Source organism: Rhincodon typus, chromosome 4, assembly GCF_021869965.1.
Source record: "Rhincodon typus isolate 14 chromosome 4, sRhiTyp1.1, whole genome shotgun sequence".
In the NCBI taxonomy this organism is placed as follows: domain Eukaryota; kingdom Metazoa; phylum Chordata; class Chondrichthyes; order Orectolobiformes; family Rhincodontidae; genus Rhincodon; species Rhincodon typus.
Genome location: NC_063335.1, coordinates 120,946,632 through 120,970,157, shown reverse-complemented (window position 1 = coordinate 120,970,157; position 23,526 = coordinate 120,946,632). Strand labels below are relative to the sequence as shown.

Sequence of the window (23,526 nt, the reverse complement as noted above, 5' to 3'; positions counted from 1 at the left end):
TATCTCAGATTCTCCAGCATCTGCTGTTCCTACTGTCACTAGCATTTCATGATGTCCTGTAAAAACTGATGCAGAATTTCAAAGAAAAGAGTATTGGAATCAATTCTGTTTGATATTATGATACAGATTAACTGGGCAAGTGTTTCTGAAAGAAATACTTCCATTCGTGTAGCTTAGCGTTTAAAAATTATATCTCAGAATGCTTTACACAATAAACTAGGGTGAGCTATTCAGTGGCATGTTAAAAAATAATTCATGGGATTATGGGTGTCTCTGGCTGAGCCAGCGTTTATTGCTCATTCCTTATTTGCCTGAAGAAAGTGAAGTGCTTTCTTCAACCACTGCAGTGCTTGGGATGTAGGGACACACATGGTTCTGTTAAGAAGTGAATGCCACGATTTTGACCCAGTGACAAAGGAGGAATGATTATACAGGAAGTGACCACGTAGTCAGAAAGGTGTGCGCCTTGGATGGAAACTTGCACATGTAATGAACCCACGCATTGTTGTTCAAGGTGATCAATGTTGCAGGTTTCAAAGGTGTTCTCAGAGGAGCCTTAGTGAATTACTGAAGAACATTTTGTAGATGGCGCACAATGCCGGTATTGTCAATCAGCAGTGGAGGAAGTAAACATTAATGGTGGCGGACGGGGTGGCAACGAAGTGGACTGCATTGTACTGACTGCTTTTGAGCTTCTCAAGTGTTTTTGGAGCCGCACCCATTCAGGAAAATGGAGAGTATCCCATTACACTCCTGATAAATGCATTGCAGATGGTGGTGAAGCTTAGACAGATAAATGGCAAGTTAATCAACAAAGAATCCTGAGCCTCTGACCTGCTTATACAGCCACAGTATTTTCAAGGATGATCCAGTTCTGTTTCTCGTCAAAGGTAATTCAACAGAAAGTAGGTTGACGAGGACTCAATAATACAAACGCCGTTGAATGTTAAGGAAAGATGGTCGGACTGTTTCCGATTGAAGATGGTCATTGCCTGGCCATGCGTAGCATGCATGTTCCTCATCATTTATCAGCAAGTCCAGATGTTCACCTGTATATGGACTCGAGTTGCTTTGGTATCTAAGAAGTCATGAAAGGTGCTCAATGTCGTAGAATCATCAGTGCGTATTCCCACATCTGACCTTATGGTGGAGAGAGTATTCATGAAGGAGCTGAAGATGGATGGGTCTAGGGAACCACCCAGAGGGACTCTTGCAATGAAGTCCTGAGACTGAAGTGAATGAGCTCAAACACCACAATCATCTTCCTTTGTGCTACATTTACCATCAACCAGTGGAGAGCTTTCCCCCTTATTCCCACCGAATCCAGTTTAGCTGGAACTCCTTAGTACCACAATCAGACAAATGTTCCATTGCTGTCCATTACCTTACTTCTGGAGTTCAGCTCTAGACCATGTTTAGGCCAAGGCTGTTTTGAGGTCAGAACCCAATCTGAGCACCAGTGAGCAGGTTATTGCTGAGCAGGCATTGCTTGATAACACTGTTACTGACAGCTTCATTCACTTTGCTGATGATCGAGAGAAGATTGAGAGGGCAGGCAATTAGTTAGTTTAGATTTTTCCTGCTTTTTCTGCACAGGACATACCTGGGTGAGTTTCCACATGGTCAGATAGATGTCCTTGTTACTGCTGTTCCTGAACAGTTTAAGCTAGGAGCATACTTAGTTCTGGAGCTCAAGTCTTCAGTACTACTGCCAGAATGTTATTTGAGTCCATAAGCTTTTGCAATAGCTAGTGCCTTCCATTATTTCTTGAAATCATGTAGAGTGTATCAAACTGGTTGAAGACCAACCCTGTGTTGCTAGGGACCTCAAGAGGCTCATACAGATCATCATACAATATTTTCCTATGGCTGCATTGTAATGATTGCCAATCGTTTGTTTGACTCTTTTTTTACATTGAGGGAAGAGTGCTTCCTAGTATCCTAGAGAAAAAGAAGCACCATTGGATCTTTAATATCTACCTGAACATGCAAACACAAACTCAGTTCCAAATCTGTTAAGAAATAAACTAACTCAGAGTAGGAGTAGTCCATTTGGCCCTTCCAGCCTGCTCTGAATTGATGGTACGCCAAGAAGGCAAAACTTCCGGATTCATTGTACTTTTGGTCCAAATGTAATTGTCAACTCCACTTTCCTGCAATTTCATGATAAAATCTGACTATCTTTGCCTTGAGTATACTTAATGTCCAAGCCTCTACAGTCCTTTGCAGTAAAGAATTTCATAGATTCACAAGCCTCTGAGAGAAAATATTCCTCCTCATTTCTGTCTTAAACGTGTGGCCTCTTATTCTAAGATTATGTCCTGTGGTCCTAGACTCTCCCATAAGGATCTTCCATGTCAAGTTCCCTAAGAATCTTGTATGTTTCAGAAAGGTCACTTCTCATTCTTCTAAAACTCCAGTGAGTACATACCCAACCTACTCAACCTCTCCTCATAAGACAAGCTCTCTACACCTGGGATCAGCCTAGTGAACCTTATCTGGTCTACATAAGAACTAGGAGCAGGAATAGGCAAATCAGCCCCGTGAATCCGCACCATCACTCAATACGATCATGGCTGATCTCATCTTGGCCTCAATTCCATTTGCCTGCCCACTCCTATAAAATCCTTAAATCTACCACCCCTTAGCCTAAAACTATGACCTCTCACTCTAGTTGCCACACAAGGGGAAACACCCACTCTACATTTACTTTGTCAATCCTTTTTAGCATCTTATATACGCAAGATCTTCTTTCATTCTTCTAAACTCTAGAGCATATATGGGCTCAATCTCTCCTTATAAGACAAGCCCCTCATCTCTGGAGATAATCTAGTGAACCTACTCTGAACTGCCCTACACTTCCTTACTTTTATACTCTGTTGCTTTAGCAATAAATGCCAAAACATGATCTCCTTATTACCTAATATACCTGCATGCTAGTTTTCTGTGATTCTTGCTCAAGGACACCAAGTTCCCTCTGCGACAAAGCACTCTGAATTTTCTTTCCATTTAGATAATAAGTTGTCTTTTTAGTCTTCTGACCAAAGAGAATAACGTCACACTGATCCAAATTAAACTATACCTGCCAAATTTTAGCCCACTCAGCTGACCTATCCATATCCATTTGTAACTTTCAATTCTAGCTCCAAGCAAACAAATCAAATTTCACAGATACAAATTTACACAGAAAGATCTTACAATCTTATTTAAAGTTCTTGGGTACATGTTTCTCTTTGGTGTTTTGAGACCTGTGCCTTAACATGGTTTTTGCTGAGGCTTTACAATAGCTCAAATTTAATCAGGGAGTGGCTAAGCCAAACATATGAGGATCATCCAGCTCTAAACTGTGAATTGTTCATCAAAAGTAGGGCCAAAGTCGAACATTTGCACTTCTAATCCTTGTCCAGTAATTATTGTTGCAAGTGTGAGTGCATTTGTTTGAACATCAAAAGGACAAAACAAAGGCAGCTCCAATACCCTACAGTTAAACTTTATTGAATACTACCAGGGGCAGTTAAGCACACTGTTGTCAAGCCTCGAGTCACATTTAGACCAAACGAGGTTAAGGGCAGCAGATTGTCTTCCCAAAAAGATATTAGTGAACTAGATTAATTTTCATTACAATTGATGATAGTTGTCACAACCATCATTACGAGATTAGTTATATATCAAGGATTTTGTTAAAGACCAACGAACAAAGAAAATTACAGTTCAGGAACAAGCCCTTCGGCCCTCCAAGCCTGCACCGACATGCTGCCTGTCACAACTAAAACCGCCTACCCTTCCAGGGACCATATCCCTCTATTCCCATCCTATTCATGTATTTTCAAGATGCCCTTTAAAAGTCACTACAGTATCTGGTTCCACTATCTCCCCGGCAGAAAGTTCCAGGCACCCAACACCCTCTGTGTAAAAATCTTGTCATGTACATCACCTTTAAACCTTGCCCCTTGCACCTTAAACCCATGGCCCCTGGTAACTGACTCTTCCACCCTGGGAAAAAGCTTCTGACTGTCCGGTCTGTCCATGCCCCTCATAATCTTGTAGACCTCTATCAGGTCACCCCTCAACCTCCATCATTCCAGTGAGAACAACCCAAGTTTCTCCAACCTCTTCTCATAGCTAATGCCCTCCATAACAGGCAACATCCTGGTAAATCTTTTCTGTACCCTCTCCAAAGCCACCACATCCTTCTGATAGTGTGGCGACCAGAATTGAACACAATATTCCAAATGCAACTTGATTAAGGTTCTATAAAGCTGCAACATTACCTGCCAATTTTTAAACTCAATGCCCTGGCGGATGAAGGCAAGCATGCCGTATGCCTTGTTGATGACCTTTTCCACCTGTGTTGCCACTTTCAGTGACCTGGGTACCTGTACATCCAGATCCCTCTACCTATCAGCAATCTTAAAGGTTCTGTCATTTACTTTATATTTTCAACCTGGATTAGATCTTCCAAAATGCATTACCTCACATTTTTCTGGATTAAACTACATCTGCCATCTCTCTGCCCTAGTGACCAACCGATTTATATCCAGCTGTATCCTTTGACGGTCCTCATCGCTATCTGCAATTTCACCAACCTTTGTGTCATCGGAAAACTTACTGATCAGACCAGTTACATTCTCCTCCAAATCACTTATATATATTACAAACAGAAAAGATCCCAACACTGATCCCTGATGAACGCCACGAGTCACAGCCCTCCATTCAGAAATGCACACTTCTACTGCTACCCTCTGTCTTCTATGACCGAGCCAGTTTTTTTTAATCTAACTTGCAAGCGCACCTCTGACCCCGTGCAACTTTACCTTCTATATCAGCCTGCCATGAGGGACCTTGTCAAAGGCCTTACTGAAGTCCATGTAGACAACATCCACTGTCCTACCCTCATCGATCATCTTTGTCACTTCCTCAAAAAACTCAACCAAGTTAGTGAGACATGACCTCCCCTTCACAAAACCACGTTGCCTCTCGCTAATACGCCCACTGATTCCCAGGTGGAAGTAAATCCTGTCTCGAAGAATCCTCTCCAATAATTTTCCTACCACTGACGTAAGGCTCACCGGCCTGTAATTAACTGAATTATCCTTGCCACCCTTCTTAAACAAAGGAACATCATTGGCTATTCTCCAATCCTCTGGGACCTCCCCTGTAGCCAGTGAGGATACAAAGATTTCCCTCAAGGCCGCAGCAATTTCCTCCCTTGCCTCTCTCAGTATTCTGGGGTATATCCCATCAGGCCCTGGGGACTTGTCTACCTTAATGTCTTGAAAAATACCTCCTCCCTTTTGATCTCAACATGACCCCAGACTCATCATCCACCAAGTCCTTCTCTATGGTGAATACTGATGCAAAGTACTCATTTAATACCTCGCCCATTTCTTCTGGCTCCACACATAAATTCCCTTCCCTGTCCTTAAGTGGGCCAACTCTCTACCTGGCTATGCTCTTGCTCTTTATAGATGTATAAAAAGCCTTGAGATTTTCCTTAATCCTGTTGGCCAATGACTTTTCATGACTCCTTTTAGTCCTCCTGACTCTTTGCTTAAGTTTCTTTCCACCCTTGCTTTGTGTGTTCCCAGCCTCCTAGCCTTGATAAATGCTTCTTTTTTTCTTTTTGATTAGGCTCACAATATCTCTTCTTATCCAATGTTCCCTAAACTTGCCATACTTATCTTTCATCCTTAAAGGAAAGTGCCGGTCCTGAGTTCCCAGCAACTTACACTTGAAAGTCTCCCACATACCAGATGTTAATTTGCCCTCAAACATCTGCCTCCAATCTACATTCTTCAGTTTCTGCCTAATATTGTTGTAACTAGCCTTCCCCCAATTTAACACCTTCACTGACAACTACACCTATCTTTATCCATCAGTACCTTAAAACTTACTGAATTGTGATCACTGTTCCCGAGCTGCTCCCCTACTGAGACGTCAACCACCTGGCCAAGCATTCCCCATTACTAGGTCCAGTACAGCCCCTTCCCCAGTTGGACTATCTACATACTGTTTCAAGCAGCCCTCCTGGATGCTCCTTACAAACTCTGCCCCAACCAAGCCCCAAGCACTAAGTGAGTCCTAGTCAATATATGGGAAGTTAAAACCACCACGACAACAACCCTGTTACTTTTACATCTTGCCAAAATCTGCCTACATATCTGTTCTTCTATCTCCCGCTGGCTGTTGGGAGGCCTGTAGTAAACCCCAACATTGTGATTGCACCCTTTCTGCTCCTGAGCTCTACCCATATTGCTTCACTATATGAGCCATCCGAGGTGTCCTCCCGCAGTACAGCTGTGAAATTTTCCTTAACACGTAGTGCAACTCCCCCACGCCTTTTATATCCCCCTCTATCCCGCCTGAAAAATCCGTATCCTGGAACGTTAAGCTGCCAATCCTGTCCCTCCCTTAACCAAATCCCTGTAATAGCAACAACATCATAGTTCCAAGTACTAATCCAAGCTCTAAGTTTATCTGCCTTACCTGTTATACTTGCATTGAAACAGACGCACTTCAGTCCATCAGATCCTCAACCACACCCCGCCTGCTCTTCCTCGGAGTCTTACTGGCTGTATTCTCTAGTTCCCTTTCAGTCTATTCATCTTTGCTTTGGTTACCAATCCCCTGCCAAGCTAGTTTAAATCCTCCCGAGTGACACCAGTTAAGATGGCTTTTGTAATGGGATTTGAAACAATTTTCCCAAAACACTACCCAAGCCTCTGGATTACTAGTTTAGTGACCTTATCACTTACCCTACCATCTCTTCTTAAAGTTATTTCTGACATTCACACACAAATAATGGCCACTTCAATATAGTGGTAGTGGGAACTGCCGATGTTGGAGAATCGGAGAATCTGATGCTGCTTGGCCTGCTGTGTTCATCCAGCTCTACACCTTGTTGTCTCACTTCAATAAGGTATTGTGGATGCCTAGCATCCAGAGAAACATATCGCAATAAAAAGTCAATGAATTCAGAATAGTGGGGTGTATCATTGGCAAGAAGAAAAACACCTTTTGTATGTAATATAATTAGATGTGAGCTAAAGGAAATTGACTCTGCCATTTCAACCACACCAAATATATTAGGAATATGCTAAATGACAGGATGGAACATTAAAAAATGCCCAATGTCATGTATAAACCAGTCAAATTTTATATACTCATTTAAAAAGCAGCTCATTAATAGGGCTAGTTTCCGAAGTTGTGCGGACTTTCTCTTTAATAAAATTACTGCTGGTTTCAATCTTTCTTGAAATGCAATGAAATACCATGACTGACCAGCTGAAAGCAAACAATAAATTAAGTTCAATTTTCAAATCTCAGTAAGGAAAATAAAAATTGATGGAACTATTTATTTCAATTGGTCCTCTTGATTTTGACAAAGAACATAGTGTTATGTGGCATGCAAGTGTTTTGTGTATTTTATAGAAAAATGTGGTTGACCAGAATACATTATTACAACATGCTTATATATTTATATTATTTGTTAACTGTAATTTCAATTATTGCCAGTACATATCTGCATTTTTGCATACATTTCCTATGGTGGTACTCAAAGTGAATGAGGAAATAATTGTTAAATAATCACAGCTATTCTACTGCCATAAAGGGCAATGCCCAAGCTATGATTTACTGCGAACAAATAAACCAAATTTCATTTTTATTAAGTAGTAATGTGGCATTTTTTACGGATGCCTTGGGGATTGCATTCCACAAGTTCACTCTGTTCTGCAGCACTAAAGGAGCTGTCTTCATTTTATTTATAATATGTTTACCTATATTTTTAATCTCATAATGCTTACTAATTTTTAAATCTCAGCTCACGCAAAAAGAAATGCAGTGGCTGGAAATAACTATCAAACAATGTTGCAGTACCGCAAGGCAATTTGGAGGAACTTCAAGTGAGAGGCAGTTCATGCTTCAATAGCAAAACAGAGAAGGGGGTTTAAGCGAATCAGCTGATGAGGTAATAAGGGCCTAACAGCATCAGATAATTACGGTATTCTTATACTCATTCATGGAGCGTGGGCATTGCTGGCAAGGCCAGCATTTATTACCCAACCCTAAAGGGCAGTTAAGAGTTAAACACATTGCTACAGGTCCGGAGTAACATGTGAGCCAGACCAGGTAAGGACAGCAGATTTTCTTCCATAAACAACATTAGTGAACTGGTTGGATTTTTAAGACAATCAACAGCAGTCTCCACTACATTAATTTCACTTTTCAATTCAATTCAATTCAAATTTCACCAGCTTGCATGGTGGGGTTCGAATCTATGTGAACATCAATCTGGGACACTGGATTACTGGTGACATAACCACTATACCATTTTCGCCTGATTGAACAGACTACGTATTCAGCAGCAGTGATTATTGACTTTCTCCAGGATCTCTCCTGAAGATACTGATTTTGGCGCTTTGTGATTGGCTTCCGGACATGTACATCTGAGCCGGTACATAGTTCCCACTGTTGTAAGTAAATATAGCCAAGTTAATCATTCACTATTCAGAAAAAAGTAACAATTATAGTTTAAATGTTTGATGTTAAAAGTAATGAGGAAAGACACTCTATCTTACTCTGTCTTCTACAACTTTTGTACTTTCTAACAAAACAGAACATGCTAGGGACATGCTCTTTGTCATAAAACTTTAACTCCATTGTTTGAAAAATGCTAATTTGGATCAGGTAAGGCACTCAACTCAAAACATTTTAGCATCTACATTTCCATTAAAAATGTGGATATTGCTCTTTACACTATGAACAATGACATGTATAGATTTATAAACGAGCGTGTGCCATATCAGAAATCTTACAGATTTTTATTTTTATGTCCATTTTTAGACAGCGGGAATATACTAATGTACAATACCTATTATAAACTTTAACCCAATTATAATACCAATTACTGTTTGTTCTCATTGCAATGCCAGAATATTACACTATAGTATTTGGTTTCAATAATATTACAGAGCACGATGTTCATGACAAAATAAATGCAGAAAAACTGCAATCTTCAGACACTCATCCCATCATGATCTCATTACCTGTGATCTATGTTTCACGTTCATTTTCTGAGGCAGCTGAAGAAGCCATACATAAAAGATTGGGTCCACATTGACTGCAATTCCCTGCACACAGGCCAAAAGAACAGCACCTAGAAGGAAATAAAGACATCATTGTTTAATAAAATTACTAATTAGGCATCACAGTCAGTGGGTTAGCTCTGTTAACTTGAAATCATAGCAAATCTAAGTTAGGCTACAATGAAAAACTGAAATTTTATCTGAGTTCCAGTCCTCTAATATTAATGTGAACTATTCATAATTGGACAACTTGTAAGCTGACCTGGGCTTGACCTTTCTAGGTCTGGATTTAGTTTGCAAAAGTTGACCATTTTTAGGAACCCTTTACAAACAAGTAGATTCTGCTGGTCTAACAAAACCAGAAAGCCATCTTGTGCTTCCAATGACAATCTCAGAACACTGACAAACTGGAATTATGATTGACAACCAGCCAGTAACAAATGAATGGTTTGAAGCTCCTCAATCATACTGTCATCGAAGGTTAATTAACAAATTGGTGGTGAAGGCTGCATTTTTATTAATTTCTACTAATTTCATTAACTATCTTTATTTTAAGAAGTTTTGTTAAAACAGACTATGGGAATTCCCTGACCAAAGCACCTCCAACGTCTTATCAGTAGCACTGCCCTTGAAACTCAAGTTATAAAAAAGAGAGCTTGCTCATGTTCAAGATGAAGTAAAAACACGAGCACACTTCATTCCATTCAAGCAAGAGGCAACATACACACATGGACAGAACCAAAGAAATCTTAAATCCTGCCAAAAATAATTGTTGATATTATCAGAAAATTCAATTTCAACAATCTTAATTAAGGGAGGCGGTCAAGAGTCAATTCTAAATTAGGCATAAATGGTTTCAAAAGTCATGTTTTTAAGTTCTCAAGGGCCCTGTAGAAGTCTCTGGCGTCAGCGGCAGTGGCAGCAACACCAGTGTGAGCTGGACACTGCTCCAACCTAGTCTGGGGTGTCCCAAGGAGCAAGGAACAGGTCCCGCACTGACTCCCCTGGCCTGGACTCACAGGCTAGGCCGAAGCTCCAGGTCCGAAGCTAGGCCCAGGCACCTGAAGGAGAAGAAAGCCAGTCTCGGCCCAGCACGGCAGTCTCCGTGTGTCAGTCTCCCGACATGACAGTCTCCTGTTATGACAGTCTTATCCCGGCATGGCAGGCTTGTCCTGGTGTGGAGGTCTTCCTCTTTGGTGTCCAGGTATTTCAGTGGTCCAGCAGGCGGTCTCATCCAGGAATGGCAGTCTCAGCCCAGCATGCCAGACTTCTTCGGCAGAGGCTTCTGGCCTAGTATTCCAGTGGCCCGGCACAGCGGTCTCGTCCCGGCTGCATCTTCAGGGTATTCCATCACACCTAAATCAGCTTTCCCTGAGCCCAGGAGCGGTTAACTGAACTATGATGAATTCTATCTTAATTTTACTTTTATTTATTATTTTGTATGACTTCAGTCATTGATGTAGGTGACTTATAAAACTTCACACTGTATTTTTCATGTAAAGGTACACGTGAAAATAAATTTCTGTTCTATTCTAAGTGGAGCGCGTTCTCGCCTCACACCAGGACTGACATTCATCTAAGCAAGGCGAATTTTCAGGCAGTTATCGAGATTTGGTCAGCACAAAAATTGGAGGTGTTTTGATTCAAGAAAGTAAGAGTTTGCCAGCCTGCGAGACGGGGAGTGCATATCCAATTTGAAATCGGTCTTGTATTTTTGATGAGGTAATTTTGGTGCCTTTTGTTCATTACTTAAATAGACCTTAGCCGTAGAGTGAACTGTTCTAAATAAAAACCGAAAGAACTGCCGATGCTGTAAATCAGAAACAAAACAAAAGTTGCTGGAAAAGCTCAGCAGGTCTGGCAGCATCGATGAAAAGAAATCAGAGTTAACATTTCAGGTCCACTGACCCTTCTTCAGAATGCTTCTGAGGAAGGGTGAACTGTTCTGCTCAATTATACTCAATAAAAAAATGTTATTAATCTTTAATTTCATTTTCTAGTCTTGTCTGATAGAATAGCTGTTGAATTTGGAACGTCTAAACAAGTGCTCCCCAAAGTGGGGATTGGGACCTCAAGAGGGATCGTGAAGTGAGATTTTGGAATCATGTGTTCCAAGGCAGTGCTCTCATGTAGATTTCCTACCATTTCCCCACTCATCAAGGGATCGAAACAACTTTCAAACTTCAAAATAAAGTCATATTGGGAAAGAGTTTAGGAAGCAGTAATCTGAGCTAAACCCGTTTCATGCATTAAATCAAGAAATTTGATTTGGCAGGCTAAACCAATTGAACTAATCTAAATTATCTAAACACCATTTTAAAACTGACAAATTCAAATAAATGCCTCCTGCCTTTAAACTCACCTTGGGAAGAACATTAAAATTAGTCGATAGTAAGATTTGTTTTGATTATTGAGAGCAAATGCCGGTACATGTGCAACTTCACAGGATCCTGCCTGAGCTAAGATTTAAAAGAATATTGGCTGGCTTCAATTCAGTAGTGTGGTCATGAATACAATAAGTGTCTCCTGGAGTCAATATGGGGGCCAAATTATACTATTCGGCATAAGCCAGAAATAGATCTACCTCCAAATTTTCTGATATTCTCCACTGACCCAGGCACCATATGGCCAAATCAACTGCAAAGAATAATGAGTAAAATATGCAAATATCTACAAGCATATACCTAATAAAATGTGTTCAATTGACCATGACTTCCAGCAAGCAATGTGTTATTTAAACAGAATCCCACTCCTGTCAGCAAGAACCATTCTAGTGAATGAATGTGAGAAATACTCTGGAGTGCTACAAAGCTTGTCAGGTATTGCAAGGAATTATTCACTTCAAATTACAAGTTTGCAAAAAAAATACTTCTGGCATTACAAAGTTTAAGACAAGATGACTTTTATCTCTGTACATTCATTTCTATGTCTCGTGGTAAATGCTGAATAACAGAAATTCATTTTTTTTCAAAATTACAAAACGAGGGCCTTGAATAGAGTGGACAGGAAGGACTCATTTCCAGTAGTGGAGAGATCTATTACTAGATGCCACAGATTTATGGTGATTGGCAGAAGAGGCATGAAAAAACACCTATTCACCCAGAAGACGGCTGGTACCAAGAATTTACTGGGCAATTTGGTGGTTGAGGCAGAAACACTCAACTTACTTAAAAGAAAACTGGAATTGCACTTTTGAGTGTGAAACCTGCAAGGCTACATACGAGGGTGCAGGAAAGTAGGGTTAGAATAGGCATATGGTTTATTCATCCATACAACCATAGAAATGATACAGCCGTAAAAAAGTTTTTCTTCACATCTCCTCTGATCCTCTGCCACTTAGCTTGAGTCTATGATTCCTGGTTTTTTTCCCTCTTACAAAGGGAAACAGGTTCTTCCCGGCTACTCTAACTCTACCTTAAATGGAGCTGCATCAGGACATTATCTAAATGGACCACAACACACTACAGCAACCCAGAACTGTGCAAACAGAACAGGAGCACTTATACAGAGTTTTTAAAAAGGAACAGATACCAAAAAAAGCACAAGCTACCATTACCTCCGCAACAGACCACAACAAGTCAACACAACACAGCCAGACATACTAGTCACCCTACCGTACAGAGACATATCAGAGATGACCACAAGACTACTCAGAGCCCTAGGTATCAGAGTAGCCCACAAACCAACAACTACCCTGCGACAGCTACTGATGAACGTAAAGGATCCCATACCCACAACCAATAAAACTAAAGTAATATACAAAATACCATGCAAGGACTGTGAGAAACATCAAAATAGGCCAAACTGGAAGAAAATTGACAATAAGGATACATGAACATCAACGCGCCACCAAGAGACATGACTAATTCTGACTGGTCTCAATACACTTGGACAAAGGAGGACACGAATTCAACTGGGACAACACATCCACAAGAGCACAAGCCAAACAGAAACCTGCCAGGGAATTCCTGGAGGCCTGGCATTCCAACTGGAACTCCATCAACAAACACACTGAACTGGATCTGGTATACAAACCACTGAAAAACAGAACCAGAAGTGATGCCAACCACCGCAGCAAACCGAGGCATATAAATAACAAGTGGGACAGAACACCAACGTTTCACCGGAGGCACACTGACAATGTTACCTAGCAGGGTGACAAAACGTTTACAATCAAACACACCAGCTCGGCAAGCAAGTCTACAACCTCATCCACAACCCCATCCACAACCCGAGCTACAAATCTTCTCAAAAAACTTTGTTCTTAAGGATATTCAGTGGTTGCAAAAGGTGCTGCATAAATACAAGTTTATCATTCTTCCTGTTGAAAAGTAGAAAATGTTGGAAAGAGGATGGATACACACATGATCAGTTTAAATGAACCAGTTAAGTGTGACTGATACTTGTAATAAATTCCCCAGTGTTTTATTTTTACTGTAAGTTCATTATAAACATAATTAAATTTAGAATGAAATAAAAACAACCAGCTACGACCAGATGTAGCATTATTCTGGAAACGCACATTCAAATTGTATGTTACTGTTAAAAACATTAAAATGGCCTTTTAAGAAAAAGAAACTCAAAACTAACATATCAGAAATCAATCTAAACAGTGACTATTTTGAGAAATCTCACAACACCAAGTTATAGTCCAATAGGTTTATTTGAAAACACAAGCTTTTGTACCGTAGCCCATTCATCAAGTGAAGTGAGAAAGAAGCACACAGAACACAGAATTTATAAGTAAAAGATCAAAGGGTCACACAACTGGTGAGGATGTATTGAACAAACCCAAGATGCTGTTAAATCTTTAATCAGAAAGTTTTAATTGATTAATACGTCTACGTAAGTCCCTGAATTTCTTTCAAGTCAGTGATCTGAGAGAACTAGCGGTTTATTTGTGTGACCCTTTGATCTCTTACTTACAAATTCTGCGTTCTGTGTGCTTTTTTCTCATTTCACCTGATGAAGGGGCTACGCTCCAAAAGCTTGTGTTTTCACATAAACCTTTTTGACTATAACCTGGTGTCATGTGATTTCTGACCTTGTCCACCCCAATCCAACACCAGCACCTCCACATCATGACTATTTTAAGCACAGCACTTAGCAATTACGCTATCCAAATGATCTCATAAAAATAAAGAATTTGAACAGGTGTTTGGGCAGATTCTCAGACAGGACAGGGTCCAACTCAAATGAGCCCAGGCCCAGATGACAAAAATTCAGCAGTTCAATTAACAACTTAACTTGTAACTGTTCTTTGAGGACACAAGATCTGTATCAAAGGTTCTAGAAACAATATAGAAATACTGACTTCTTTGTGCGAGGGAGTCCAAGCTATTAACACTGGATATTAGGTTGACTCACAACAAATCTGCTGTAAATCACAGAGGGGGAAAATATCTCGCTCTGCTTAATTTTAGTTCAGGCTCAGCCAGGAAAAAAGTGTGCATTGTTACTCAGCTCACTGCCAAAGTGGCTCAGTGATCCACATTCCACACAGGCTTTAGCAATTAGCTGTCCCAGGATACCGCAATCATTTTTAGTTGCATCCCCAGTATAAGAATGAAAGCTGAAGTAAAAATTGCAGATCTCAATTGAAACGTATTAAAAAAAACATGTGCAGTTACTGGTGGTTTTAGAATACATTTGACAAGCCAATACCATTTCCTTGTAAAGCTGCAATTTCTCAGGGACAGAATGTCCTACATTTTATCTTCCCTCAAACAGTGAACCAGACACAAAAAGGCAAGTGATTCAAAGTTCAAACAGGAAAATCTTATTCTTTACTTATTATGTATTAAGACAAAAGCCTCCACTATCTTTGATCCCTATTCAAGAAAACATTATTAATCTAACAGCTTCGGCAATCCTCAACTGTCAAATAAAAGGGACACAGCTGCAACAAGATGTATGTTGTTTGAAATGATACTTACCAGTGCATCACCTAAGAAAGCAAACATTATTTGCCAAAATTTTTAAAAATAAGTTTTATTTATGCTAATTTCCCTAGTAGACATGTGAGTAATTAGTCCTATCTTTGAAGCAAATATTAAAATGATATACTATGCTCTTCAGGAATGATCCTGCCTATCCAAAAACACATCTTAACATCTCAGAATTGTTACTGTGCAGGAGGAGGCCATTCAGCCCATTGTGCCTGCATCAGTTCTGCAAATGAACATCATAACTTATGGCATTCTCCTGCTTTACCCTATAACACTATGTCCCTTCACACTGCTCTTATTTAAACAATCATATGATGCCTTCTTGAATGCTGTAATTAAACCTGCCTCCACCGTACTTTCAGACAGGGCATTCCAGACCCAAACTACACGCTGTTTAAAAAATTTTTTTCTCCCACATCTCATTTACATTATTACAAATTACCAAAAATCTGTACTCCCTTATTCCTGATTCTTTTATGAGCAATAATATTTTCTTCACATGCTTCATGATTTTGAACACTCGACCTGAATCTCTTCTGAGCCTGATCTTCCACAAAGAAAATAATCTGGACATCTCCAAGTTATCTTAACAACTAAGATTTCTTATCTCGAACCAATAATCATCTATGCAGCGACAGTGAACAAGTAGGTGGAAAAAAAAATCAGATATGAACTGATGATAATTCCAGTAAATGAAAAGAACGTTCTTTGTTTGGCCTATCTGATGAATTTTGTCTTATTTGCTAATTGAAAATAAACATATATGGACGGATTAATTTTAAAACATTTTTAGCAGGTTATTTTGTTAATCCTGTTTCCTATTCCATGGAAATCTTAACACTCTCATTAATTAGAATATTTTGTGCAGTTCTGGTCACCACACTACCAGAAGGATGTGGAGGCTTTGGAGAGGGTACAGAAAAGGTTTACCAGGATGTTGCCTGGTTTGGAGACGATTAGCTATGAGGAGAAAGTGGACAAACCCAGCTTGTTTTCACTTGAACATCTGAATCTGAGGGGCGACCTGTTAGAGGTTTAAAAGTTGAGAGGCATGGGTAGAATGGATACTCAGAATCTTTTTACCCAAGGTAGAATTGTCGACTACTAGGGTACATAGATATAAAGTAAAACGGGAAAAATTTAAACAAGATGTGAGAGGCAAGGCTTTTTTTTTTTTTACACAGAGGTTGGTAAGTGCCTGGAATGCACTGCCAGAGGAGGTGGTAGAAGCAGATAAAATAGCTGTAGAGAGATTGTAACAACGTCAGCCAGTGGAACTCATAGAATGTGAGTTCCCTGATTGGGGCTGCTATTCTGGTCCAATCAGAAAGCCCTGGCTGACAGATAAGAACAGGAGTGTTAGACATTCTGTTCACTCTGAGAGCTGGCTCCGAGGGAGCTCAATCAGTGTTAAGAATTCTCCACGTGTAAATAAAGGGATACTGGGTGGTGGGATACCAGCTTCTGGTATAGAGGGATATGGACTGTATGGAGGCAAAAGGCTTTTAGTTTAGGAAGGTGTCATGTTTCGGCACAGATTTGGTGGGCCGAAGGACCTGTTCCTGTGCTGTGTTATTTTTTGTTCTCTCTCTTATGTTCACAGAAGAGCAAAGATAATAACGAGTAAAAGTCAATCACAGTATCCTTCTCATAGTTTTCACCTTCAGGACTTCCAAATCTTGGTAATTGGTAAATTACTGGACAGCACTAATAACACTGATAATCGGAAGATGGTCATTCTTTATGATAAATGCAGTCATACAGTAAGAACAGCATGGAACCCATCATCAGCTTTCATCTGTAAACTCACTCTGAAAAGCAGAAGCTAGCAGACATATGGAAGCACTTGCAATTGCAACCATTCAAATAACTCTTGACAAATATCATACTCTACATTGAGGGAAATAGAGAGTGCTGTTAATTCATTATTTGCTCACTGTAATGTGTCACCAATCAAAATGCTCATAATTTGCCCAATATAGGAAGACAAACCACCAGTCTAATTTGATGACATTGTAATTTGTCCATTAGGAATTAGCTGCTACAGAGAAAATTGAGTTAGTCTTGGGTGTAATAGTCCTGCCATGTACTTATATAAATGATGCAAACAGCTCCACAGGTTAAGTCAAGAACATCAATCCTAGTTATCAAGTATCGAGATAAAATGATTCAGAATACAATGTCATTTTAGGGAGTGAAAATTTGTAAAATGCTAAGTGCATCACACATGCCACTGCAAAGGAATTTTGCTTCACGTTCCTCAGGCATAAAGAGATACTAGAATGTGTTTTACAGTTGAAGACAAGGATACAGATTGAACAAAAAAGATGGAATGAAGGTGATGGGCAGAAAACAGTACAGTTGAAGTGGTTTTATAAAGAGATAATTTTCAACTCACAAGAGTGGCAAAGTGGTCATATTCAGTTGCAGGGGACAAAGGAATTAGGCATTTATGGAATTGGCCTGCTAAATATGAACTTTGGTTCAGTAACCTGAACCAAACCAGTAAGGAAACTTCACATGTGCTACAATCCAGGATGTGCCTCAACAAGTTCAATACCTACTACGGTCTTCTAAAACGATTGTTTGTGCCATGGAGGTCAACACCATGTTAAGCCTGCTGGCTTAGTGGATCAGAAACTCCACTCTAAAACTGTTGTCTCTGTTACATTTGCTGCAGAGAAACACAGTGGGTCTGGGCAGGTGCACAACTCGCTGTTCTCTGTTTTCTGTGGCTTCTTTTCTCAGCCAGCTAAGCTCTCTATTTCTGCTCATCTCTTTCAAAGCCCTTCCAAATAAACAATCAGCTTCCAAAGGTTACAGCCATCCGTGACTGTCTTCCAGGTGTCACTGTCAATGTCTAACATTTTCATATAGACCTAGGAGTTTGGCAGTGTCCAGTTTACCTTAAAAGTCGTCTTTGGTCACACTACTATCAACCAACTGATGAACATATCCGAGCCAGATGTTCTTGTATTTAATGAGTGCTCACTGATGGAATTAGCATATTCCTGGAGCTCATCTGACCTTGCTGAGCTCATCCTGCCAATAGAGGTCGACAATTAAGGTGGAAAATGTTTAGCTTTTTCTCCTGTTTAGCGCATGCTGCCCAGATCTCCACTGTAGAGAAATGAGCTGAAAATGCAGGCTTCATATACTCACAGTTTAATGTTCTCAGTCACTGTTGCTCCACACTGTTTTCTTAAGCTTGGATGCAGCAGCATCAAGTGATAGATTTACTGGTAACTGTGGAACGTAAAAATGTGAAACTATCAACGAGCTCCAGTATTGTCAATGCTGATAGGTAGCACTATGGCAACATCCTGGACCATGACATTCATTTTCCTGATGTTGAAGACAAAACCAGATTTGGTGTATCTTTGACCTCGGGCACGGGTGGCTGAACAGCTTTCCATCAACTCTGGTATGGAAGTAAATGCCCCCACAGATAACCCAAAGGCATATCTGGAATTAATGCTAGTCTAATGGTAACCATGGAACTACTGTCAATTGTCATAAAATCTATATGGTTCACTTATGTCCTTTCAAGAAGGATACCTGCCATTCTTACCTGATCTGGCCTGGTGGAGACTCCAGACCCACAGCAAAATTGTGAACTCTCAACTGTCCTTTGACTCAGTTCAAGGGCAAATGGGGACAGGCAATACATGCTGACTTGTCAGTAATGCTCACTCCCACAATATAAACAAAATGAAGCAGCAAAAACAAGAATGTAGCAAAGAATGCCAGTGTCGGAACACAGTTTTGTTTGCCTCCACGGCAGATCCATGTTGCCTAATTATAGCAGACTTTATCCATCATGTTTCCATGGAAAGAGAAGATAACATTGATCAACTTCGCATAGAGCCATTTCTCCCCAGCAGCTTAAGCGTAGTATGTTTGCTTACATGACAAAATGCCACCACCTGCAAGTTCCTCTCAAAGACACATACCATCCTGATTTGGAACCACATTCTTCCTAATGGCACCGTGAGTGGACCTACACCAGATAGAACGCAGTACTTCAACAGGCAGCTCATCACCACCTCCTGAACAGTAACCACAGATAAGCAACAGAAGTTGGCTTTGCCAGCAATGCCCTCATCCTATGAAAGAATACATTTAAAAGGTTACATTACCAGTGAAATAATTTACTTGACATTATGATCTCTAACAGACACAAATTTCTGTAAAGAAACCAAAAATTACTATTCAGAAAATTAAACCATTATTGCTGGTTTAATTTCCTAGTTCTTAAGAAAATGAAACTGCCATCCCAAAAAGTTTCATTTGAGATGTTTCTGGTGTAATTTTATACCTTTCAATAGAAAGGAACAGAAATCCACATGTAATAAACAATCTTTGTTAGCAGTTAGAAAGGAAAATAAAGAAACCACAGCTGCTGCTTATCATTAATAAGGTGCATTAATCAGTGTTCTTATCTAACTGGGCATTTCGCAATAAAAACAGTTTCCGTTATTTTAAACAACACCTGCCTGTAATAAGTCCTTTGCAAATTCAAATTTCGGTTTGCCTCAAATCTTTTTGGGGAAAATAAATCAAAGAACCTCACAAACCAAAAAAAAAAGCTCCTTCTACCCTTTCAATGCTAGTTGAGGTACAGACTGCAGCCTGGAAAATTCTGCAAATGCACAGATGCATGTGGTTGGAAACGCCATGCAACTTTCTGAGATAAAACCAACCTTAAAGCTGAAACCCAAACTTTTCAGATCAGCTTAAATCTTGAAATACAAAGTTAGAACCGGCATTTAAGGACATAAAAGATAATCATCAAATTCATGGAACCGTAAAACAATGTGTTTCTTTTATACAGTAATTAGAAAATGACTTCTGAGCTACAAACTGAAATAGACAGGGGCTAACACAATCTGCAATGCTCAAGGGCCATGATAGTTTGTAGGCTCACAGAAACAGGCAGCTTCATTTAGGGGAGGAAAATTTGCTCTACTCGATACAATTCTCATTAAAACAAACCTCACCACTTCCTAACAATAGCATGAGCTGTCAGCTGGTAACATCATACAGGTAGAGTACCTCAAACCCAGCATTCAAAACAGGTGGCATTCAAAAACATTTGATCACCTTCCATGCATCAATTTTAACAGAGTAAAATTATTTTTTTAAAACCTGGACATTTCAGCTCAGTGCTGCATTTGCGCAATGTAGATCTGAACTAGTTACTGGCTTCACTGCTTCACACGTCACTCTACCCCACGTTCCAAACAATCCATTATCCCACTCAACCCAGCTTCACCCAAATTGCTCAATGCACAAATCAACTCACCTGAAATCCAAAAAAACTTGAGAGCATAAATAGGCCATTCAGCCCATCGAGGCTGACCTGCCATGCAATGAGATCATGGATGATCTGATAACCGTCAACTCCACTTTCCTGCCTTTTCCCCATAATCTCTGATTCCCTCACAGATTAAGTATATCTGAGGCTAAAATAGACAGATTTTTAATTACCCAACCTCAATGACCCTCTGCAGTAAAGAATTATATAGATTCACTACCCTCAGAGAAGAAATTTCTCCTCATCCCTGTCTTAAACTTAAATCTCTTACTCTGAGGTTATGCCCTATGGTCCTAGATATTCCCACAAGGAGATGCAATTTTTGCATCTCCCTGTCATGTCCCCTAAGAATCATTTTTCTAAATTCCAATGAGTACTGGGCTGATCTACTCAACCTGTCCTCATAAAACATACCCTCCATACCCGGATCAACCAAATGAAACTTCTCTGGACTGCCTCCAATGCCAATATATCTTTCCTTAGATGAGGTGCCTATGTGTCATCTGTAATAGTTCTATGTGTCATATTGTTTGCACTTCAGCCTCAATTATAGGCACGGATTGTGCAGTTTTAATCATAGTGAAATCATTGGTACTAACCAGCATGAGTCTGCACTTGCACTGCTAAAATATGTAGGATCAGAAGGTCTTGTTGGTTACTAACTACTCCCTCTTGCATGGGGCACTTTTAAAGTCCTTGCAGATAGCAATCTTCAAAATCAGTTAAACTGACTTGAACTTTCCCTTTTATGCTGCAATATCTCTACAAATCAAACTCTGACCTTGTTGAATGAATGCAACTAGTCCTGAGTAACCCTTCTTTTCTCAAATCTGTGAATAAAAAATCACATTTCTACTGTACAAAAGTTCCACAGGTCTGAAACAAAATGTTAAATATCAAGTTGATGGTATTTCAGCTTCTGTCTTTTCTCATGTATGTACCTACTCATATTGCTTTCTCCAAAACTGCGAATGATAATTACATTTCAGTCCCTGACTTGCTGTCTGAGAATTCTTCAATGTGACTGACTACTTTGGCTGCTCGATAACATCATTGCTGGATCACAAGAACTCCCTTCCATTTTGTGGCAGAATGAGAAAGGGAGGACACGCAGCACAAAGTGCTAGACCTTCGAGGGCAGTTTTCTGAAAGGTCAACAGCAGTTTGGTGCTGAATAAAAACCTTGGCCAATGTTTGCAAACTTGTGGAGAAGTTTGTAAAGATCAAAATAGAACTAAATGATCAGAGGTAGGTTCAAAATTAATTTGATGTCTTTTTGCACCTTTATCCTCACCATACAGAGAAGCTTCCATCTGTTTAAACCCTGAAACTAATACTTTTTCCAGATATTGGCTTTGAGCCCAAAGGCAGTGTTGTGAGTAGCCAACATTTACTGCATATAGTGACACCAACATTCCTGGCAGATTGAAGAAGAGAGGGTGATTATCGCGTCAATCATGCCCAAGGACTGCTGTTGCCATAAATTGCTGGGAATGATTTTACAAATGAATCTCTGTTTGTTAGTAATCACTTACAATAAACTCTGGAAATAGCCTATGTTTGCTTTGCTGTTTGCTTAGTAAGTAAATTTGGTTTACTTTGCTGTCTGTTCAAAAATACATCATTTGGCTGCAAGTCCAATTCACTGGCTGACATAATTTGGCCATAATTTAAAGAGTATGGCTAGAAGCTAGAAATGTGGGGGAACTGTATCAACTTATATAATAGATTCTCTTAGAGAGAAGACCTTTTCTCAGGGTATAAAAGTAAATATCAATTTGTCCAGCTTTTGGACACCTTTATTTTCAAAAAAGCTTCTGTTCAGTAAAAGTTCCACAGAAAAAATTACTCCAAAGATCTTCTCTGTTGAAAGAGAAGCATATAGCTGATTAGAATGCTTAGCAACTGGATTTAGAATTCAAAAGGTGTTAGTAGAAAAATATTTGCTTTTTCCAAGTCTCGTGAAAATTAACCAGCATTCAAATTTAACCGTGGTTTTTATTTTATTCATTTGTGGGATGTGGGCATTGCTGGCTGGCCAGCATTTTCTACCCCATGTTGTCCTTGGATACAACTGAGTGTCTTGCGTGGCCATTTCAGAAAACAGTCAAGACTCAACCACATTTACATGGGTCTGGATTGACATGTAGGCCAGCAATTCCCTTCCCCAAAAGACATCCATGAACCAGATGGGTCCCTGGATTACTCACTCAAGACAATACCACCGGCCCATCACCTCCACTTGTGAGAGGAGCCGGACATGCAAACTCAGAATTACCTTTAGATAGAAGTTGTGAGTGGATGAGTGTGCAAGAGAGAAAGAGAGAGAATGATAAAGGGAGAGAACAGCTGTGCTTTGCAGCTTGAATTTAATAAATTGATAGATATTTCTGTTATTTCACCAACTGTAGAATGGTCAAAAAGAGCAAGTTAATTTTTGAATGGAAATGTTCATATGAAAATGATTAACATCTCACCCTCCAACTTCGAAAAATCTGAGAGCTCCATGCCTTTTCCCCAGTTTATTGAAATAAAAGAATTTTCATATTCCCAATGAATTTCTGCCATATAACTGCTTATAAACGAATGGCGTTCTTTTATAGTATCAAATTAGACCGGGAGCAGCTCTCAATCAGTGAAAGGATCTGCTGTTTTACAACAATCAGGAGATAATGATGACACAGACCCCAGTAGCACGTTTAGATTTTAAGAATCTGAAAACTCAGGTTTTAAATAAAAGAATGAAACTACTAGGTTCATATTTTAAAACAAAAGAATTTTACTACAACTAGATCAAACAAATTGAATCCTAATAACTACACTCTATTTTAAATAGTCAGTTATACAAAAAAGAATGAATTGTTATTGATAATCTAAATCTTAACTCCTTCTACACCCTAAATGTCTCAAATTGACAGAAGGTCATTGACGAAACACCTGAAGATGGTTGGGCCAAGGACACTATGCTGAGAAACTTCTGCAGTGATGTCCTGGGGCTAAGATATTGACCTCCAACATCCACAATCATCTTACTGTGTGATAGGTATGACCCCAACCAGCAGAGATTTTTCCTTGAGATAACAAGGTGTAGAGCTGGATGAACACAGCAGGCCAAGCAGCACCAGAGGAGCAGGAAGGCTGACATTTTGGGCCTAGACCCTTCTTCAGAAATGGT

General features: G+C 39.8%; 1 protein-coding gene across 1 annotated transcript in view; it reads right to left on the bottom strand.

The window, feature by feature from the left end:
* The window catches only part of LOC109929757 (intermembrane lipid transfer protein VPS13B), a 310,493-nt gene that overhangs the window by 217,665 nt on the left and 69,302 nt on the right, over positions 1–23,526 (bottom strand). The window contains exon 2 of the mRNA XM_048596229.1: positions 9,048–9,157. Within this exon, the coding sequence (XP_048452186.1) occupies positions 9,048–9,157 (110 nt within the window). The remainder of the gene's footprint in view (positions 1–9,047; positions 9,158–23,526) is intronic.